We start from the raw sequence: 18,877 nt of genomic DNA on the forward strand, positions 1-18,877 counted from the left end.
CGGCGGGGACGCTGATCTGCGCGTGCGTAGAAAAGAGACTTTGTAGCTGGTCTCTCCCATTCCACGCCTCCTTTTATTCCCGATCCCAGCGGACTACAACTCCCGGCAGGCTCCGGGCCCTTAGCTCGGACTGCGCGTGCGCAGAAGACTGGCCCCGGAAGGACTGAGCTCTTTGGGCTGTGTTGATCTCGTTGGGACACTGGAGTCGTCGGTTGGCGGGCAACGGGTTCGAGGCTGTAGGGGCGGCGCGAGCAAAACCCGCGGCCCCACCCCGGCCCGGCCTGGCAGGTTAGTTCGAGATGGAGATGGAGGTGAAGGAGGAGGAAAATTGGAGGGTCTTGGGGGGGACACACACACCTTGCCTTGAGTGACGTCGTGGGGGAGGGGGACGAGGGGGAGGGGGTTTTGGGGGACCTGGAAGGATGCTGTGACTTGGGAGCAGGGCTGTAGGCTTTGGGGGGACCTGGAGGGAAGACTCACTGGCTTGGGAGGAGAATGGGGCGGCTGAAGGGTTTACTTGAAGGGAGAAAGCTGGTTTGTTTTGTTTTGTTTTGTTTTGGGGGGTGCTCAGGGATTCCTCCTGGCTCTGCACTCAGACATCGCCCTTGGCAGGCTCAAGCGGGGGTACCCCATGGGATGTCAGGGATCAAACCTGGCAGGCCCATCCCGGTTGACAGGGCGCGAGGCAAAAGCCCGGCCAATTAATAGTCTTTATTTTTATTTATTTTGTTTTTTGGGGTCACACCCAGCGGCGCTCATAGGTTCCTCCTGGCTCTGCACTCAGACATCGCCCCTGGCAGGCTCAAGGGGGAACCCTATGGGATGTCGGGGATCAAACCTGGCAGGTTCATCTCGGTCGGCAGGGTGCAAGGCAAAAGCCCTGCCAATTAATAGTTTTGCTTTTATTTTATTTTCTTGGTGTTTCTGGGGTCCCACCCGACAGTGCTCAGGGGTTCCTCCTGGCTCTACGCTCAGAAATCGCCCCTGGCAGGCTCAAGGGGTGGGGAACCCTATGGGATGCCTTATGGGATTCGAACCCCCGTCCTTCTGCACCATGCAAGGCAAACGCCCTACCTTCATGCTAGCTCTCCCTGAAGGGAGAAAGCTGGGAGGACCTGCCATGGCGGGGAAGAGGAAGATTGGGGGTGATTGGAAGGCCCCATCAGCTGAGCGCCCTGCGCTGCCAGAGGAGGCCCCGCTGGTCGGTGACTCTGCGGGTTTTTGTTTGTTTGCTTGTTTGTTTTTCCCGGCGGGGTGGAGCTCCGAGTGATGGGAGAGGGCCCGACCGCACCCAGCCCACCCCAGCCTTAAGACCAGCCCTGGGGAGGGAGTGAAGAGAAGTAGCTCAGGGACCTGGGAGCGAGGTCGGTACCTGCAGGGAGCAGAGAATGCGGCAGTGATGGAGGAGAGCTCGGTGAGGGAAGAGGGGGAGCCCCAGAGACGAGGCAGGGACGTCTTTTCCCTGCGCTTAAGTCATCTTGAGCCCCCTGTGCACAGCTGGGGTGACGGACGAGCAGGTGGGGTGCAAGGGTAGGAGCCAGGAGGACTGGGGAGGCCTCCTGGACCCGAGCCGGCAGCCAGCTCCAAGCTCTTCTGGAGCGGCTTGGTTTCCTGCTGGGGTGATTTTAGGATTGACAGGATGGCTAGTTAGAGCCTGCTGGCCTGCCCTTTCTTGCAAGAGTTCTTCTTCCCTCCTTAAGCTTTCTCCAAGCCCAAGGTTTCCAACGACTGGCTTTTCCAGATGATTCATTCAGACCCGGCAGGTGTGTGCCTGCGACGGAAGCTACAGTGGCCAGAGATTAATAGACTTACCAGACTCTTGCATCGGACCCTTTCCCAGTCATTTAGGTCTGCCCATTGCCATCCAGTGACCAGAACCTCCCTCCTGGCTCTTTTTGATTTGTCCGTCCAGGCGCATATTTTGCTTCCCTGTGCCTTGCCAGGGCACGGGTTTATCCTGAAGGGCCCAGGTGGGTAGAGTTTCCCAGGAGCTGCCCTGCAGTCGTGGTGTTGGGCAGTTGGCTGGGGCAGAAAGCCCCTCCCGCCGACACATACCTTTCTGGTTAAGTTCCTAGTTTTGGCAGCTACAACTGTCAGAGGAACTCTCCGTACCTTTGAGGGGCCCTGAGTGACCCTGATGTGGCCACCGATCAGCTTGATAAGACCTCTCTCTAAGGGTCTTAACCCTCCCACCCCCCATGGTCCCTAAGGGCCCCTGGCCTAGATGACTTTAACCCTGTGCTGGAAATGGGTGCGACGCGGTCTACTTGGTCCAAGAGCAGAGCCTTGCCGCTTGGAAGTGCCCGTGCCAGCTTTCAATGTACCGTCTGGGGCTAGTTATAAATAGCTGGAGTATTTTGAGATCCCTTTCCTCCCTTTAAAGTGCACAGGGATTCTTCGAGAGGTGGCATGGGCAGAGCTGAGCCGAGCTGGATGTGCAGACGCCTGGGCTTCGGAGGGATTTGAGGGGCTCAGGAACACGATCCAGATCTAGGACAGGGTGGTGCTTCCCAAAGGGTGTGTGTGTGTTGTGGTGGTGGTGGTGGTGGTGGTGGTGGGGAGGCCAACTGTACCGAGTCCTTAATCAGCACTTTCTGAGCTGGCAATCAGGTCAGAGAGGCCCCAGCCCAGGCAGCTGGAGGAGGACAGCCAGCCCTGGCTTCCTGACCTCGGGAGCTCCCTGAGGGCAGGCCAGCCACCTGAGCTGTGGGAGGCGCCCAGGCTAGACACACTGGCTGAGGCAGGCCGGAGTTGACCTCGGCCAGCGCATGCCCTTAGGAGCCCACGGCCCTTCTGTGTGCAGGTAGCAGAGGCAGCAGGCCGTGCCGGGGGGCCATGTTGCTGTGACCAGTGGCCCAGGGAATGTTACGGTGGACGGTGCACCTGGAGGGTGGGCCCCGCAGGGTGAACCATGCTGCCGTGGCCGTGGGACACCGGGTCTACTCCTTCGGGGGTTACTGCTCTGGAGAAGACTATGAGACGCTGCGGCAGATCGACGTGCACATTTTCAATGCAGGTGCGTTCAGGCTGTCTGTCCGGTGCCCATAGGCGGGAGGAGAGAGGGCCGCTGCATGAAGCTTGGCAGTGGCTTCTGTGGCCGGAGAGGTGGGGATGGGGCAGGTGCATGAGGATCTGGCTTGGGAGTAGGGGGAAGGTTTGCCAGGGCTAAGCAGAGCTGTGCCCACAGTGTCCCTGCGTTGGACAAAGCTGCCCCCGGTGAAGCCCGCTATCCGTGGGCAGGCTCCCGTGGTACCCTACATGCGCTACGGACACTCGACCGTCCTCGTCGACGACACAGTCTTCCTGTGGGGCGGGCGAAATGATACTGAAGGCGCCTGCAATGTGCTCTTTGCCTTCGATGTCAGTGAGTATGGGTCTCAGAGCCCCTGGTTGGTGCCTGGTGGGGGTGGGTGGCTGATGGCACTGGGAAAAGGGCGGACAGAGTGGAGGAGGGAGTGTCAGAGGCGCTAATCAGGCCATTCTCTCGTCTTCAGATACTCACAAGTGGTCCACACCCCGAGTGTCAGGCGCAATTCCTGGAGCCCGGGATGGACATTCGGCTTGTGTACTGGGCAAAATCATGTACATTTTCGGGGGCTATGAGCAGCTGGTAAGTCTGGGAAGAAACCAGAGAAGAATGAGAAAGATGTGGGGGGAATTGAGTGTGGTGGAATGGGAGCTCTGATTGGTTGGTGCTTTGGGAGGGAGTGATAGAGAATCCTAAAAGGCGGATGGGGAGTTAACTGACACATCCTTCTGTTCCTTCTTCCTTTCTCCCCCATCCAGGCAGACTGTTTCTCCAATGACATTCACAAGCTGGACACCAGCACCATGACCTGGACCCTCATCTGTACCAAGGTTAGCTTCGTTCTTCCTTCTAAGTACCCACCAGGAACTCAGCAAGCACAGATATGCCCACTACTTACATGCTTACCCCCTCTAACTCATTTGTGTCTCCTGTCCAGGGCAACCCTGCACGCTGGAGGGACTTCCATTCCGCCACAATGCTGGGCAACCACATGTATGTCTTTGGGGGTCGGGCTGACCGCTTTGGGCCATTCCATTCCAACAACGAGATTTACTGTAACCGTATCCGAGTCTTTGATACCAGGACGGAGGCCTGGCTGGACTGTCCACCCACTCTGGTGCTGCCTGAGGGCCGTCGGAGCCACTCAGCCTGTGAGTGTCCATGATACCTCTTCATAGTGTTCCTTCCCCTTCCTTTCCCCCTCTTCACACTCCTTGCATTCTCACATTCCTCTCTCCTTCCAGTTGGCTACAATGGGGAGCTGTACATTTTTGGTGGCTATAATGCAAGGCTGAACCGGCACTTCCATGACCTCTGGAAATTTAATCCCGGTACAGAGGATTGCTTTGGGGGAGTGACGGGAGAGGGGGGAGGAAAAAGAATAGAATAAGCCTGAATAGGTAGGAAGCAGAAAATATGGATATGGATACGCTCAGGATTAGACAGCTGCTAAATCTCCCTATAATCTCTATATTTTCTTTTTAGTATCCTTTACTTGGAAAAAGATTGAACCGAAGGGGAAGGGACCATGCCCCCGTCGGCGCCAATGCTGCTGTATTGTTGGTGACAAGATCGTCCTTTTTGGGGGTACCAGGTTCGGAGGAGAGAGGGGAGGACTCGGGAAGGTTTCAAGACTGGGACTCAGATGGAAGGTATATGAGCAAGGGGGATCCTATAGGTGGTCTTACCTCCTTCATCTCCCATCTCTACAGTCCGTCTCCTGAGGAAGGCCTGGGAGATGAATTTGACCTCATAGATCATTCTGACTTACATATCTTGGACTTTAGTAAGTATGCTTCTTCCCAAAGTCATCTGGGTACTGGGGGCTGAAGCAATAGTACAGAGGATAGGATCTCACCTCGCATGTGGCTGACCTGAGTTTGAGCCTTGGTACCCCCCCATATGGTTCCCTGAGCCCTGCCACAAGAGATCCCTGGGCACCACTAGGTGTGACCCAACCCCCCCAGCCCCCAAACAAAACAATCAAGCTATTGGGTCCCTGTCTTTGAGAGGCATCATTCAGGACTGGACTTTTAACTGATTTCCCTTTTCCCCCACTTCTCCTTCAAAGGCCCTAGTCTGAAGACTCTGTGCAAACTGGCTGTGATTCAGTATAACTTGGACCAGTCCTGTTTGCCCCATGACATCAGGTAGAGTGAGTGGTTGGAAAGGAGGGGTTGGTTGTTCGAAGGTGAGTGGCAGCACAAATCTGACGTGACTAGCTTGGCCTCTGTCTGGAGGAGATAGAAAATTTTGTTCTTCTGAAGATAAGTTAGTGTATGTGTGGAGGACGAGATAAAAGAAGAGAGAAAACTGTTAGTCAAGTAAATTAAATGAAGAAGCAAGCATACTTTTCAAATCAAGTGCACGGATATCACTTCCTGAAACAAGAGCCTGTACAGTTGATTGTGTTAACGTACCGAGAAAATTCGATGGAATTTTAAGTCCTCGCTGCAAGGTAAAACGAGTTTAGGAGTTTCTGGATCACATTAGTTCCAGTATTAAGGGCAGTCCTTTCTTGCTCCTTCCTTTTGAATTCTTCTTAGGCCCAAATGAAACTCTGAAAACTATTTGAAGTATTACTGCCCCCTTCTAGGTCATTCTGTCACGCTACCCTCTACTTAATTCTTAGTTGTTAAAGGGGTAAAGTAACAGAATATATAAGTTGTACTGATGGATCATAAACTGGCCTTGGGCTGACATACATGCAAGTACCTAAAAAAACAAAGTAGGTCAGTGAGGGTCTGGTATAAAGTGGTACTTAAGTCTTTTAGAGTGAAAAAAATGTCAAAAAGAAGAATTTAATTTTAATATGTGATAAGTGGGGAAGGCCCCTGGAGAGTTAAATCACATCCTTCAAAAGGAGGTTCAGAGAGATAGAACAGCAGGTGAGGGTCATGCCTTGCTCATGGCTGTTCATACCTTGGTTCATACCCAGTATCCTATATGGCCCTCTGAGGCTGCCTGGAATGATCTCTGCTTGGAAGCCCTGAGCACAAGTGGGTACAAAGCCAAAAAATAAACCAACAACAACTGAGAATTGAGGGCTCACCACTAGAGCATTTGCCTTGTATGTGGAAGACCTTGTGCTCTGTCTACAGCTTTACAAAAGGAGTGGGGTTCAGAGTGGTCACTGAGAACAAAACCAGGCATTCCTGATAAGCTAAATGAGGAGGTGTGGTGCCTGTTGAAGGCAAGCAGAGGAAAGAAGGTAGATTGGGAAAGTTGACCAAGATGTGTACACAGATGCTTGCCTCCAGGTGTTTGGCACAACAGTGCATACAGGAATAAACAAAAATTCCCCATGAGCTTGTAGACAGGGTTGGAGTAGGTGGTGGGTGAGACTTGACACATTAAAGCTGCTCCTGTCAAGAAGAGGTGGGTGTGGGTGGTTGAGCTTTAGGAAGTTGATGGAACCAGAGTGTTCATAGCAGCAATTGTAGGCTGGAGTGTGGGAGCCCCCAGTTCCCTCCGTTGTACCTGTCGCTGTTGGCTCTTCCAGGTGGGAGCTGAATGCCATGACCACCAACAGCAATATCAGTCGCCCCATCGTTTCCTCCCATGGGTAGGAGATGTGCCGCTTCCCCCTCCTGAGCCTGTTATCTTCACTGCCCCTGCCCATCTCTGACCTGCCTGCCCCCGGACCCTAGACTCGATATACCTCCAAGTGGAGCTGTTGGACTAGAGGTGTTTTCCGTGCTGTGAATTCAGTTGGGGAGATGTCGGGATGGAGGGTGACGTCCTTCCCCCGTGGGCCGAGGGCCCCTTCCCCTTGGTGCTCTGCCCTGTCCACCACCTCCTGCCTGCTCCTGGGTCTCTGCTTGCCCCACGTCAGCGTCAGCCGGGCTCAGCGGGGAAGCGGAGAAAGATCGGGGCGATGGGACAACCCTGCAGGGCCAGAGCTGGAGCTTCCCCACCCGCCCGTCCCCCGCTTGAGCCATAAGCAGCGACTGGGAGCTGGCCCGACCCACCCGACTGGAGGTGACAGCTGTCGGCATGAAACCTTACTCTCCCTGGCGGGAGGAGGACCGGCAGAGGAGGCCGCCGTCCTGGAGCTGCGGCTGTCGACACCCCGAGGCGCTCAGCCAGCTCCGATTTTATAAAAACGAATTGAAAACCCCAACGTGTGGTCCGCCTGTCTTTGTGCAACTGTCATCCGCCCCGCTCTGCGGAGTGACCGGGGCCCGGCGGCCCCGGCGTACAGGGGCGCCCTGGAGAGGGAGTGCGGGGGTTGAGGAAGGCTCTGGCCTTCGCGCATCCCGGGAGGACGGCGCCGTGCGGCCCCGACTCTCCCTCGCGAAGATGTCTTCGGATTCCAAAGCCACGCGCCGCAGGGAGGGAGCCGGCCGCCTCCATGGCGCCGGGGCGGGTGACCGGAAGGGGCGGGGTGAGCGCGCCGGAAGGGGCGGGACATCCGGGAGCCGCCGGGCGGAAGCGGCGCCCATCGCCTTCGAGGGCCGCTCGCGCCGAGGATGCCGCGCGCGGGTTCTCGCTCTCGGCGCGGCGTCCGGGACTGCGGCGGGGACGACGGCGGAGATCCGGGCCTGCGGCAGGGCGAGGGTACGGGGCCGGGCGGCGGGAGCGCGGGCGTGCCGGACGGGGCTGCCCCTACTCGTCCGTGTGGCGAGGGTGGCCGGCCGCGCATGCGCAGTCGTCGCGAGGGCGGGCGGCCGCGCATGCGCAGTCGTGGCGGGGGGGGACGGGCCGCCCCGAGGGGGACCGCGACGTCCGACCGGGCACCGTCCTCCTGCATGACAGGCAGACGCCCTGCCTCCACGCTCTCTCCCCAGACCCTCTCCTTTTTAACGTTTGCTTCGTCTTGCGGCCCATCCTGTAGGGCACTAGCCTTGCAGGCGGCATGCGGCTTTGACTTCCGACTCCCCTCGCCCCCCATCCAGACACTCCAAATCTGCCCGAAGGAATCCTTAAGCCAGAGCCAGGACTATGCCCTCAGAACCACCAGGTGTCGACCCGAAACAAAGGGCAGGTGTGAGCCATAATGCAGCGTTAGGACGCCTGCCTTGCACGCGGTTAACCCGATTTCAGCCCCTGGCTTCCTCTGTGGTCCCCGAGCTGGCGAGGAAAGCTTGGAATTGTATGTTTTCAGAGGGTGAATTATAGCTATTATTCATGTTGGCGTGTGTCACAGTGGCTGTACTTGGTACTTACTCCTACCTCTGTCCCCAGGGATCATTCCTAGCAGTGTCCTCATAGTCATCCTGAGAAGGAAATGGGCTTAGTGTCATGCAAAGCAAGTACCTTATTCACTGTGCTTATCTCTCTGGTACAAATGCTTAATTAGTAGTTTTGTATGATTTGTGTGTGTGTGTGCGCGCTAGGGATTGAACCTGGGCCTTCAGCACTTGGAGCACATGCTCTCTCTCCAGCTCAATTAACTTACTCTTTTTCCCCCTTTTAGATTTTGTTTGTATGTTCTTTAGTTTGTTTTCGGGCTACACTTGATGGTGTTCAGGACTTATTTCTGGCTCTGCACTCGGGAATTATAACTGGCAATGCTCTGAGATGCTGGGGATCAAACCTGGGTTGGCTTCCTACAAGGGAAACACCCTACCCACTGTGCTATTTCTCCAGCTCCTCTTTTTGACCTTTTTAAGGTACTCATTTACAAAGTTGTTCATAATAGTTTTAAGCATACAATGTTCCAAGCCCAATCTCACCACCCTTCCCTTCACCAATCCCCCCCACTTCCTGCCCCGTTGGCAAGCATGTAACAAAATTACAGTACTTTTAGCAAAACTTGTTTCAGGGCTTTGAATTGAATTTTCTGAGCTGTACAGCCTTCCATGAAGTCCTGTATCATCCCTTCAAATCCGACAATCTAGCTGGATAGAATATTCTTTCTTTGTTTTTGTCTTGGTGCCACATCCACATCCATAAGTGCTCAGGAGCTACTCTTAGTGGGCTCAGGAGAGCCATACAGAATGCTGGGGATCAAATCAGTGTTGGCTTGTGTGCAAGGCAAATGCCATACCCACAATACTATCACTCTTGCCCCTACTATTTAGCTGTTTTGTTGTTTTAATATTTAAATATTTAAAACAACTACTTAGTTGTTTTACTATCTCCTACCATCCTCTTAATTTCTGTCATTTCTGATTATAGTAGTTGTTCATTTCTTGTGTTTTGCTGACTACCTCACCATTGTCTCTTTGAATTCATTGAGAAGCTCATCATGGTGTCACCAAAGTTCCTGTCAAAGAGTTAACTGAAAGGCAGGAGAGATAGCACAGTGGTAGGCATTTGCCTTGCATGCAGCCAATTCAGGACTGATGGTGGTTCGAGTCCCGGCATCCCATATGGTCCCCCATGCCTGCCAGGATCGATTTCTGAGCGCAAAGCCAGGAGGCCAGGAGGCCAGGAGTAACCCCTGAGGGACTCTGGGTGTGACCAAAAAAAAAACAAAAAAACAAAGAGTTCACTGAAGAAGCCTCATCCCCCACCCTTTCTCCCTAGGTAACTTGACCTTACCTGCAAGACCCCGCCCATTCCTGGGAGGGGTCTTGGAAAAGGTAGATAAGGTATGGACCCTAGGGAATTAAGGCTTTTGGCTGGCTCTCACGCTTCTGGCCAGCAAGAAGGTGAAAGGGAAGATGGCTGAAAGGAGTTAAGAGGCAGGGCTAGCTAAGAATGGCTGAATGCTTGAAAGGTTATGATATAGGCCACACATGTGGTGGATAGGCATGAATAAAGCTGATGCTTCCTGATGCCTGTCTCTGGATGAGTGATTCCGCAGTTCACCTAAACCTGGGACCCACTAGTTGGATGGGGGTTGTTTAGCCACGTGGCCTGGGATGGCAGAGAAAGATCCCTCCATCCATCTCAATCCATCCATCATTAATTATTTAATGCAACACACTGAGTTGGTAGTTGTTTGTGTCCTTGGTGGTTGTTTTGGCTCACTGAACTTGGTAGTTTTCTGTCCTTTTTGGGGGGAGGTTGGACCACACCCGGTTGAGCTCAGGGATTATTACTCCTGGCACTCAGAAATCACTCCTGGCAGGCTTGGATCACCCTATGAGATACTGGGAATTGAACCCAGGTCCATTTCCGGTCAGCTGCGTGCAAGGCAAACGCTTTACTGCTGTGCTATCACTCTAGCCTCTCTATGTCTTCTGCATTGGTCTTCTGATGTTCTTTTTCTGGGGGGCGGGGAAGACACCCAGTGGCACTCGGATTACTCCTGGCTCTGATCTCAGAAGTTGCTCCTGGCAGACCAAATGGGCTGCTGGGATTGGAATCAGGGTCTGTCCTGTGTTGGCTGCGTGCAAGACAAATGCCTTACCGCTGTGCTTTCACTCTGGCCCTGATTCCAATTTTAATGTTCTTGATATGTTGGGGGTGAGTCTTCGTAGTTAGAGCTCCTGGAAGCTGCTGGGGAATTAAGCTGGAGGTTGCTCTCTGTCTTATCTGCACATCTTCACAGAATGACCAGAAGAATAGCTATGAACAGTCTGTAATTAGTTGGCTAGCTTTGTCATGTGGCCACATAAGTAGCTGTAGGCTACACGAGTAGTGGTGTGGGCTCTTAATATGGTTTGGGTCAGGGGTGGAGGCTGCTGGGACCTAACTGGAAGGGTCCTGCTTCCTGGTACAAGTAGTTCCAGAGATGTCAACCGGAGACAAGCTCGTCTGGAGTGGTGGAGCAAGCAGAGTCCTCTTTGCTGTTTTGTTCGTTTGTTTTTGTTCACACTTGTTCTGCCATCCTCAATGTTTAAAAACAGCTTAGAGCTATGGAGAGAGAACACTGAGGGTAAGGGGCTGTAAGTGGGGCAAGGAGGTGACAGCCAGGTAGGGGGACATACCTGGTGGTGCTCAGGGTTTAATTCTTGTAAGCTTATTCAGGGCTTCCTGTTCTTCCCAGGGAACCATATGGGGTACTGGGAATTAAACCTGGGTCAGCTGTGTGTCAGGCCAGCACTTTCCCCACTGTACTGTCACTCTGACTCAGGAGCATGAAAGGTGACCTCACTGGATCTGTGACATTTGAGCAATGCCTTAGAAGTAGGCAAGAGAGCAAGGAATACAAATTTGGAGGGCATGTTCCAAAGGCAACATCCAGTGCAAAGGAACTGAGGCGGGAACATCCCGGCAGGGCAGCCAACTGGGGAGGAGTGAGATTATTATGTGGAACTAGATAGTGGGGCATTGGTCACCTGGTGTTCTCAATCCCTTGGAGGACCTTCAGCTTTTTTTTTTTTTTTTTTTTTTTTTATTTCTTTTTTGACTGAGCCAGATAGAAGTCATTGGGTAATTCAGAGTTTGGGAGCAACTTGAAGTGCAAACCAGGTTTGGACTAGATCATTCTTAGGCTAAGTTGGACAATTCATTTTGAGATCAGTAGTGAACTGGAGATTGGAAGATAAGTTAGGAGATGAGGTGCTGAGGTCATGAAGCAGAAAGCTGGTGGTGAAAAAATGAGGGGTGAGGGGCAGAGTCTTGGGAAAGCTGTGAATGAATCTTTTTGTTTGTTTTTTTGTTTTTTGTTTTTTTTTGGTTTTGGTTTTGGTTTTGGTTTTTGGGCCACATCCGGCAGTGTTCAGCGGTCACTCCTGGCTGTCTGCTCAGAAATAGCTCCTGGCAGGCACGGGGGACCATATGGGACACTGGGATTTGAACCAACCACCTTTGGTCCTGGATCGGCTGCTTGCAAGGCAAACGCCGCTTCCGGCCGGTGAATGAATCATTTAAAATTTACTCGGGGCCAAAGTGATAACATAGCAAGTAATGCACTGACCTGGCACATGGCCAACTGGGTTTGATCCCTGAGCACAGCCAGGAGTAAGCCCTGAGCACCAATGGGTGTCGACTTCCACCCCATACTCCACACACACACACACACACACACACACACACACACACACACACACACAGGTATTTATAGAGATTTACCAATAAAGATGATGGATTGGTACAGGAGCAATAGTCCAGTGGGTAGGGTGCTTACCTTGCATGTGGCTGACCCAGGTTCAATTCCCAGTATCCCAAATGGTCCTGAGCCCTACCAGACGTGATTCCTGAGTGCAGAGCGAGCCTGGAGTTATCCTATGGATACCATAGGGTGTGACCTCAAAAATAAAAAGGAGTGGAAAACAAAGGGCTTAACTTAGCTTGTTCCACCACCGACCTCGAGAATTGGAGCTGGAATGGTGGGGAAGTTAGTTGGCACTCTGCTGGGGAGACTGGCTTGATTGATCTGATAAAGCGATTGGAAATGGTCAGTTACCCGAGAGAGGAGGGTCTGATGCCTCGCTACTTTGGGAGTGCTGAGTGGTGTGTCCTGACTCCACCCCCACTATGCAGACTCATCACACACGTCATTTGAGGAGCTGTTGGAGTTGCAGAAGCAAGTGGGCACAAAGACGCATCAGCATGAGCTAGCTGGAAGCAGCACGAAGAAGCAAGGGGCCAGACCACCCGCACAGGCTGCGTGCGTGGCAGACAAGCACAGGTGAGGCGCAGCAGGCCCGCTTGCTCAGGCTTCAGGCCTTGAGCGCGATGAGCATCTCGGCCTCACCCTTACTGTCTCTCCGCAGGCCTCTGGAGATGTCAGCCAAGGTGCGGGTACCATTTTTGCGTCAAGTTGTGCCTGTCAGTAAAAAGGTAAGGAAGGGGCAAGGCGTGCTTTCTCAGCGAACGATGACTCAACTTTCCTTTGGTGTGAAGCATGACTGAGCACTTCTTTGTTCTCTCCAAAGATAGCCCGAGACCCCCGTTTCGACGATCTCTCTGGGGAGTATAATCCTGAGGTGTTTGATAAAACATACCAATTCCTTGATGACATCCGTGCCAAAGAGAAACAGGTGTGCCACCTGCTGCTTGGCTCTTGGGGGTGTCTGGAAGGGTGGAGACCTACAGATGTAGGTTACAATGTTGGGCTGAGGGAAGGGAATGGTAGGCAGCATTCATTCTCCCCAATTTAGTCTATGCTTTTTGGTTTGATGTGTGTATGAACATTAACTCAGAGTTAAGACTTGGCGCACAGTTTCATTCTTTGGCGCTTACACAAAGTTAACCATCTATTTGTTTTCCAATGTGGAGCTTGTGAAAAAGCAGCTGAAGAAGCACCGCTCAGGGGAGGAACATGACAAACTGCAGCAGCTGCTCCAGCGAATGGTGAGGGGCTCAGCCACGTGTGGGCATGATTCCAAGTGGGAGATGAGTCTCAGGCCCTACACCTCACTCCTTGCAACCCTTCTCATCCCACTTCTCAGGAGCAGCAAGAACTGGCACAGCAGGAACGCAAGCGGCAGCAGGAGTTGCGCTTGCAACTGAAGCAGGAGCGGCGGGCTCAGGCCCAGCTGGGCCATCGGCCATATTTCTTGAAGAAATGTGAGTAAGAAACATTCACTCCAGGCTGGTGACAGGACCTGAGTTCTGTTTTGGGGGCTCTTGAGCTCCTTTAGGGAGATGTGAGCGTGAGGAAGGTAGAAATAAACAGGAGGGGCCATCTACGTCTGACTAATCTTGAGTCCCTGGTGCGCTGAGTTGGCCTTTATTTGTCCCACCATCCCCTGACCTGGGCCAGGCCCCTGAAGGTCGTGAGCAGAGTGGAATCAGAAAGGTCAGCTTGCTCACTGGAGCACCCCACACAGGGCAAAATGACTGGCCTGGGGAGATGGGACAAGGCTTGACTTCCTTTGCTTACCAGATCATTTCTCCTGCAGCGGAGCAGCGCCAGTTGGTCCTAGCTGAGAAATTCAAGGAGCTGAAACGCAGCAAGAAGCTGGAGAGTTTCTTGAGTAGAAAGAGGCGGCGGAATGCAGGCAAGGACAGGCGACATCTCCCTTTCAGCAAAGAGCGCTAAGATCTGCCTCCAGCTCTGCCGCTGCCCCAGACTGGCACACTTGGGCGTGGCCCGACCTTTCCTGTGAACTAGATTGCCTGAGAGAAGACCAAGGGCACCTGGACAGAACTAGGAGTGTGCCACTCAGGAAGTGGCGCTCTGTTCTTGAATTTGGTTCATCATGTCCTTCTGTCATCCTCTGTCCTCACTTTAAAATGATGCTGATACAGAAAGGGGCCCCGGCCTGGCCTTCAGGTGGAGTACGGCCTAGAGTCTGCCAGTGGCTCCCATGGCTGGGACCTAATGTAGGGACCAGTTCCTAAACCAGTACATTCATCTTGTTCTGTTTTTCAGGGATTGGGGCAGAGGGTACAGAACTGCTCAGTTTAGCCAGCCACCCGTGTGGTTGTAGGAGTCTCCTACCCAGGGCAGAGACTCCTTCTACTTAAAACAAAAGACACCAACAACCCTTCAAAGGGTGAGTCAGTGCGTGGGGACATGACTCAAAGGGCTAAAACACTTGCTTGGCATTCAGGAGCCCAGGATTGAGCCCTAAATCCACGTTCCCCTGAGCATTGCTGGGAGTGCCCTCCCTCCCGCCCCAGCACTACCAGGTGTCCCAGAAACCAAAAAGCAGAAAATAAAGAGTGACTCAACGTTAGAACTGCCTGCATTTATTTATTTATTTATTTATTTATTTTGGTTTTTGGGCCACACCCTGTGATGCTCAGGGGTTACTCCTGGCTATGCGCTCAGAAGTTGCTCCTGGCTTCTTGGGGGACCATATGGGACGCCGGGGGATCGAACCGTGGTCCGTCCTAGGCTAGTGCAGGCACCTTACCTCCAGCGCCACCGCCCGGCCCCATGCCTGCATTTATTTTTAATGGATCCTTTTGAGATACAGACTTACAAACTTATTGATGGTCGAGTTTCAGTCATACAATGTTCCTATGCTTGTCTCTTCACCAGCATCCACTTCCTGCCACCTTATTCTCCAGCCTGCCTTTTTGGCAGAGACTTTTCTTCTCTTTCTTTTTTCTCTTTTCTCCTTTCAGGCACTATTGTTTGCAATATGATTACTGGGTATCATGCATATACTTTTTACCTCCTTTCAGCCCTGGTTCTGGACCTTTCCAACTATTATCATCATAATGGTCCTTTTGTGTTTTTGTTGGGGGTGGTGCTCAAAAATCGTCTGCACTCCTGGCAGCCTTGGGGGACCATATGGATGGCCAGTGATGGAACCTGGGTCCTGCCAGGATTAGCCACGTGCAAGGCAAATGCCCCACTGCTGTGCTATCTCTTCGGCCTGGGTCCCTTTGTCTTAATTGCATTCTCCCACCCACATCTTTGTGGCAAGCTTCCTACCATGGACTTGTCTCTCCTTTTTTTTGGGGGGGTCACACCCGGCAGCGCTCAGGGGGTTCCTCCTGGCTCTACGCTCAGAAATCGCTCCTGGCAGGCTCGGGGGACCATATGGGATGCAGGGATTCGAACCACCATCCTTCTGCATGCAAGGCAAACACTCTGCCTCCATGCTATCTCTTCAGCCCCTTCTCTCTCTTTTTTTTTTTTTCATTCATTAGTTTTCCATCTAGAACATTCACTTTTTTTTGTTTGTTTGTTTTGTTTTGTTTTTTTTGGGTCACACCCGGCGGTGCTCAGGGGTTACTCCTGGCTGTCTGCTCAGAAATAGCTCCTGGCAGGCACGGGGGACCATATGGGACACGGGGATTCGAACCAACCACCTTTGATCCTGGATTGGCTGCTTGCAAGGCAAACGCCACTGTACTATCTCTCCGGGCCCTAGAACATTCACTTTTTTTAAAATTTTTTATCTTTAATTATGAGAACAATGATGCAAAGAAAGAGGACAAGGTAAAGTTACAGTGGAAGGACAATCATCCATAAACAGAGTTCTCAGAAGAAATCCCCTTGCTGACGCCTAAATTTTGAACTTACAAAGAACATTAAGAAAAATAAAACAGAAACCATGTACAATTACTTTGTCCACAAGTCCCCAGATTGTAGTACATTATAACTTTTCTTAGCAGTACACAAAGCAATATAAGGCCATGACTCCTTAAACATTGAAGGCATAGTATTTTTTTTTTACATTTTCATGCGCATGCATATTAGTTTAAGTTAACATCAAAAGTTTAAGTGTTTTTTTTTTTTTAGGTTTAGAGTCAAAGGAGCACAGTAAAAATGGTGTTAGAGTAGCAAATATTGTTTGCATAGGCCCACCAAAATATGGGGGACATGGAAAGAAAAAGCCTTGGCCTAAATACAAGGAGACCCTACCCCTGAAGTTTCCTGGCAAAAGACCAACTCTAGGCTCCAGGCAAACTAGTTTATTCAATCCAAGTCATTGTCTGTAGTGCCAATACAGTTTTATTTTTCATGCAGTCTCTATTGTTGGCATCAGGTTTCTGTATTAATGATCCTGGATTCTGCATATCCTACATTAAAGTCAGGCTGATGTGGAGCATCCTTTCATTTCACCTCACAAAGGGAAGACCTGTCCAGTAAGCAGGTCGTTGTTGTTAAGTCTTCTCAGTGTTAAGGGAAGACTCTTTTGAGTAGGTCTATATCAGAGCAGTGGTAGGGTCTTCCCTGGTAGTGGATTGCTTCCAGGTGATGTTATAGACAACCTTGGATGTTTTGTACGTAGATGGCTTTGCTAGATAGGGGTGAATGGAGAATGCCCATTCTTCTGAGGCCTGTGCCAGATCATTATGTCAATGTTCAGGGTGTAAGGTCCCATTGCACCACAAGATTTGTATGTTCCCATCTCTATTAAATAAGAACTTATTTATATGTATTTTCCCGTTTTAATGTGCCTATGCAAACAAGAAATAAAGCCACGTGACATTATCGATGTACATAGGGGTGTAAGAACATGTCCAAAAATACCCGTGACTTGGTTCATACATAAGAATTAAACAGGGCCCGGAGAGATAGCACAGCAGCGTTTGCCTTGCAAGCAGCCAATCCAGGACCAAAGGTGGTTGGTTCGAATCCCGGTGTCCCATATGGTCCCCTTTGCCTGCCAGGAGCTATTTCTGAGCAGACAGCCAGGAGTAACCCCTGAGCATCGCCGGGTGTGGCCCAAAAACAAGAATTAAACGGAGGGACTCTTTCACCAAATTCCCTATTGAACAGTTCACAAAGAAAAAAAATAAATGGGGAAAATCATCACTGTATAAGAAAATATTCAGGGCCGGGCGGTGGCGCTAGAGGTAAGGTGCCTGCCTTGCCTGCGCTAGCCTTGGACGGACCACGGTTCGATCCCCCGGCATCCCATATGGTCCCCCAAGCCAGGAGTGACTTCTGAACTCATAGCCAGGAGTAACCCCTGAGCGTCACCGGGTGTGGCCCAAAAACCAAAAAAAAAAAAAAAAAAAGAAAAGAAAATATTCAGCAAGAGCTATAGCTGTCAAAACACATAAAATGTTGAAAAGACATACGTGTCCATTTAATGCCTTTTGAAATAGTTGGGGGGTGTTAACTCCAGTGCACCACTTTGGTCTGTGACTTAGAACTTTGCAGTACTGAAGTTAAAAAGGGTAAATGTGGGGCCCGGAGAGATAGCACAGCGGTGTTTGCCTTGCAAGCAGCCGATCCAGAACCAAAGGTGGTTGGTTCAAATCCCGGTGTCCCATATGGTCCCCCGTGCCTGCCAGGAGCTATTTCTGAGCAGACAGCTAGGAGTAACCCTTGAGCACCACCAGGTGTGGCCCCCCCCCCCAAAAAAAAAAAAAGGGTAAATGTGGAGTAATGATGGTAGGGGGTGAGAGAGTTTAAGAGAAAATTGAGCTTTTGTAGGGGTGTGTGAAAGGGCAGAGTACAAAATGGACACTGTGCATATACAAAAACAAAATTTATTGTATCTTGAGTGCAGAGGGCGCTGGTAAGAAATTACCATTGACTGCTTTAGTGCAACCGAGCAACTCTCAGCACCCACAAGTTAAGCCTCGGGTAACCTTCAGGCTCCTCCTGGGACCCACCTTGCTGGCTTGCCCAGGCTTGTGGCCCAGGGAGATCCGGATTAAGGCGGTAGAGGGGTGCTGGGGCCTTCTCCTTTTTATGGTCTTATTCTCATCCTTTTTTTGTTTTGTTTTGTTTTGTTTTTGGGCCCCACTCAGCAATGCTCAGGAGTTATTTCTGGCTCTGTGTTCAGAAATTGCTTCTGGAAGGCATGGGGAATTATATGGAATGCTGGGATTAAACCCCTACCACTGCTATTGATCCAGTCCACATTTATTTTTAATATCCCACATCATTTTGAATTTTTTTCGTTGCTTTTTTTTTGGCTTTTGGGCCACACTCAATGGCATTCAGGGGTTATTTTTGGCTCTGCTCAGAAGGTGCTCCTGACAGGCTGGGGGGACCATATGGGATGCTGGTGATTGAACCTGGGTCTATTCCAGGTCAGCAGCATGCAAGGCAAATGCCCTACCACTGTATTGTCACTCCAACCTCATCATTTTGGTTTTGAATGAGAGCTAAGTGTGAAGTCTTCAAAGACAAAAAGGATGTGTGTATGTATGTGTTAGAGAGTGTGTGAGGTGTGAGTTCAGTGCTGTCAGTTCTGTTTGGGTCTAGAGTTCATACTTGCTGCAACTGGAAAGTTCCCAGGTCACAGTGAGGGATGTGGGTGGTGCCTCCAGGCACCAGGCAGATCTGTCTGACACTGTGTTCATGAGGTATAAAGTCTGAGGTAAAGAGCATCCCTAGCACTTTCTCCTGAACACTGTTCCGAGGAACCCCCAAACCAAAAAGCAACATAGGCTGTATAGGCCTGACAGATCAATTTTCCAACCTGATCACAACTACCAGGGCCACACCCAGAGGGTTCGGGAATCCTGCACTGCTGGGTATCAAACTTGGCTCCACTGTTTATAGGTATGTTCTCCAATCCTTCCTGTCCTGGAGACTTAAAGAGAAAGAGAATTTTCTTGAACTGATTCAAATGCATCAACTCTAAAGGTTGGAAAATCCATTTAATCCCAAACAGAATTTAAAAATGGAACTTGGCTGGA

The 18,877-nt window shown here is 51.4% G+C and overlaps 1 protein-coding gene across 2 annotated transcripts; it reads left to right on the forward strand.

Annotated features, from left to right (window-relative positions):
- The first annotated feature begins 158 nt into the window (after positions 1 to 158).
- On the forward strand, positions 159 to 14,496 carry LOC125995974 (kelch domain-containing protein 3). Of its 2 annotated transcripts, XM_049764923.1 has the most exons (15): positions 159 to 288; positions 2,804 to 3,016; positions 3,188 to 3,364; positions 3,495 to 3,610; positions 3,787 to 3,858; positions 3,966 to 4,179; positions 4,273 to 4,359; positions 4,514 to 4,622; positions 4,741 to 4,814; positions 12,350 to 12,497; positions 12,583 to 12,649; positions 12,745 to 12,849; positions 13,088 to 13,162; positions 13,261 to 13,378; positions 13,714 to 14,496. In XM_049764923.1, exons 2-15 carry the CDS (start codon positions 2,863 to 2,865, stop codon positions 13,851 to 13,853), a joined length of 1,656 nt encoding a protein of 551 aa, XP_049620880.1. In that variant the 5' UTR covers positions 159 to 288; positions 2,804 to 2,862; the 3' UTR covers positions 13,854 to 14,496. The 2 variants fall into 2 exon arrangements, with proteins under 2 accessions (XP_049620880.1, XP_049620879.1); XM_049764922.1 differs by lacking the exons at positions 12,350 to 12,497; positions 12,583 to 12,649; positions 12,745 to 12,849; ... (1 more) ...; positions 13,261 to 13,378; positions 13,714 to 14,496 and adding exons at positions 5,100 to 5,178; positions 6,531 to 6,945.
- Positions 14,497 to 18,877: the final 4,381 nt, after the last annotated feature.

This window comes from Suncus etruscus, chromosome 18 (assembly GCF_024139225.1).
Source record: "Suncus etruscus isolate mSunEtr1 chromosome 18, mSunEtr1.pri.cur, whole genome shotgun sequence".
NCBI classification, from domain to species: Eukaryota; Metazoa; Chordata; class Mammalia; order Eulipotyphla; family Soricidae; genus Suncus; species Suncus etruscus.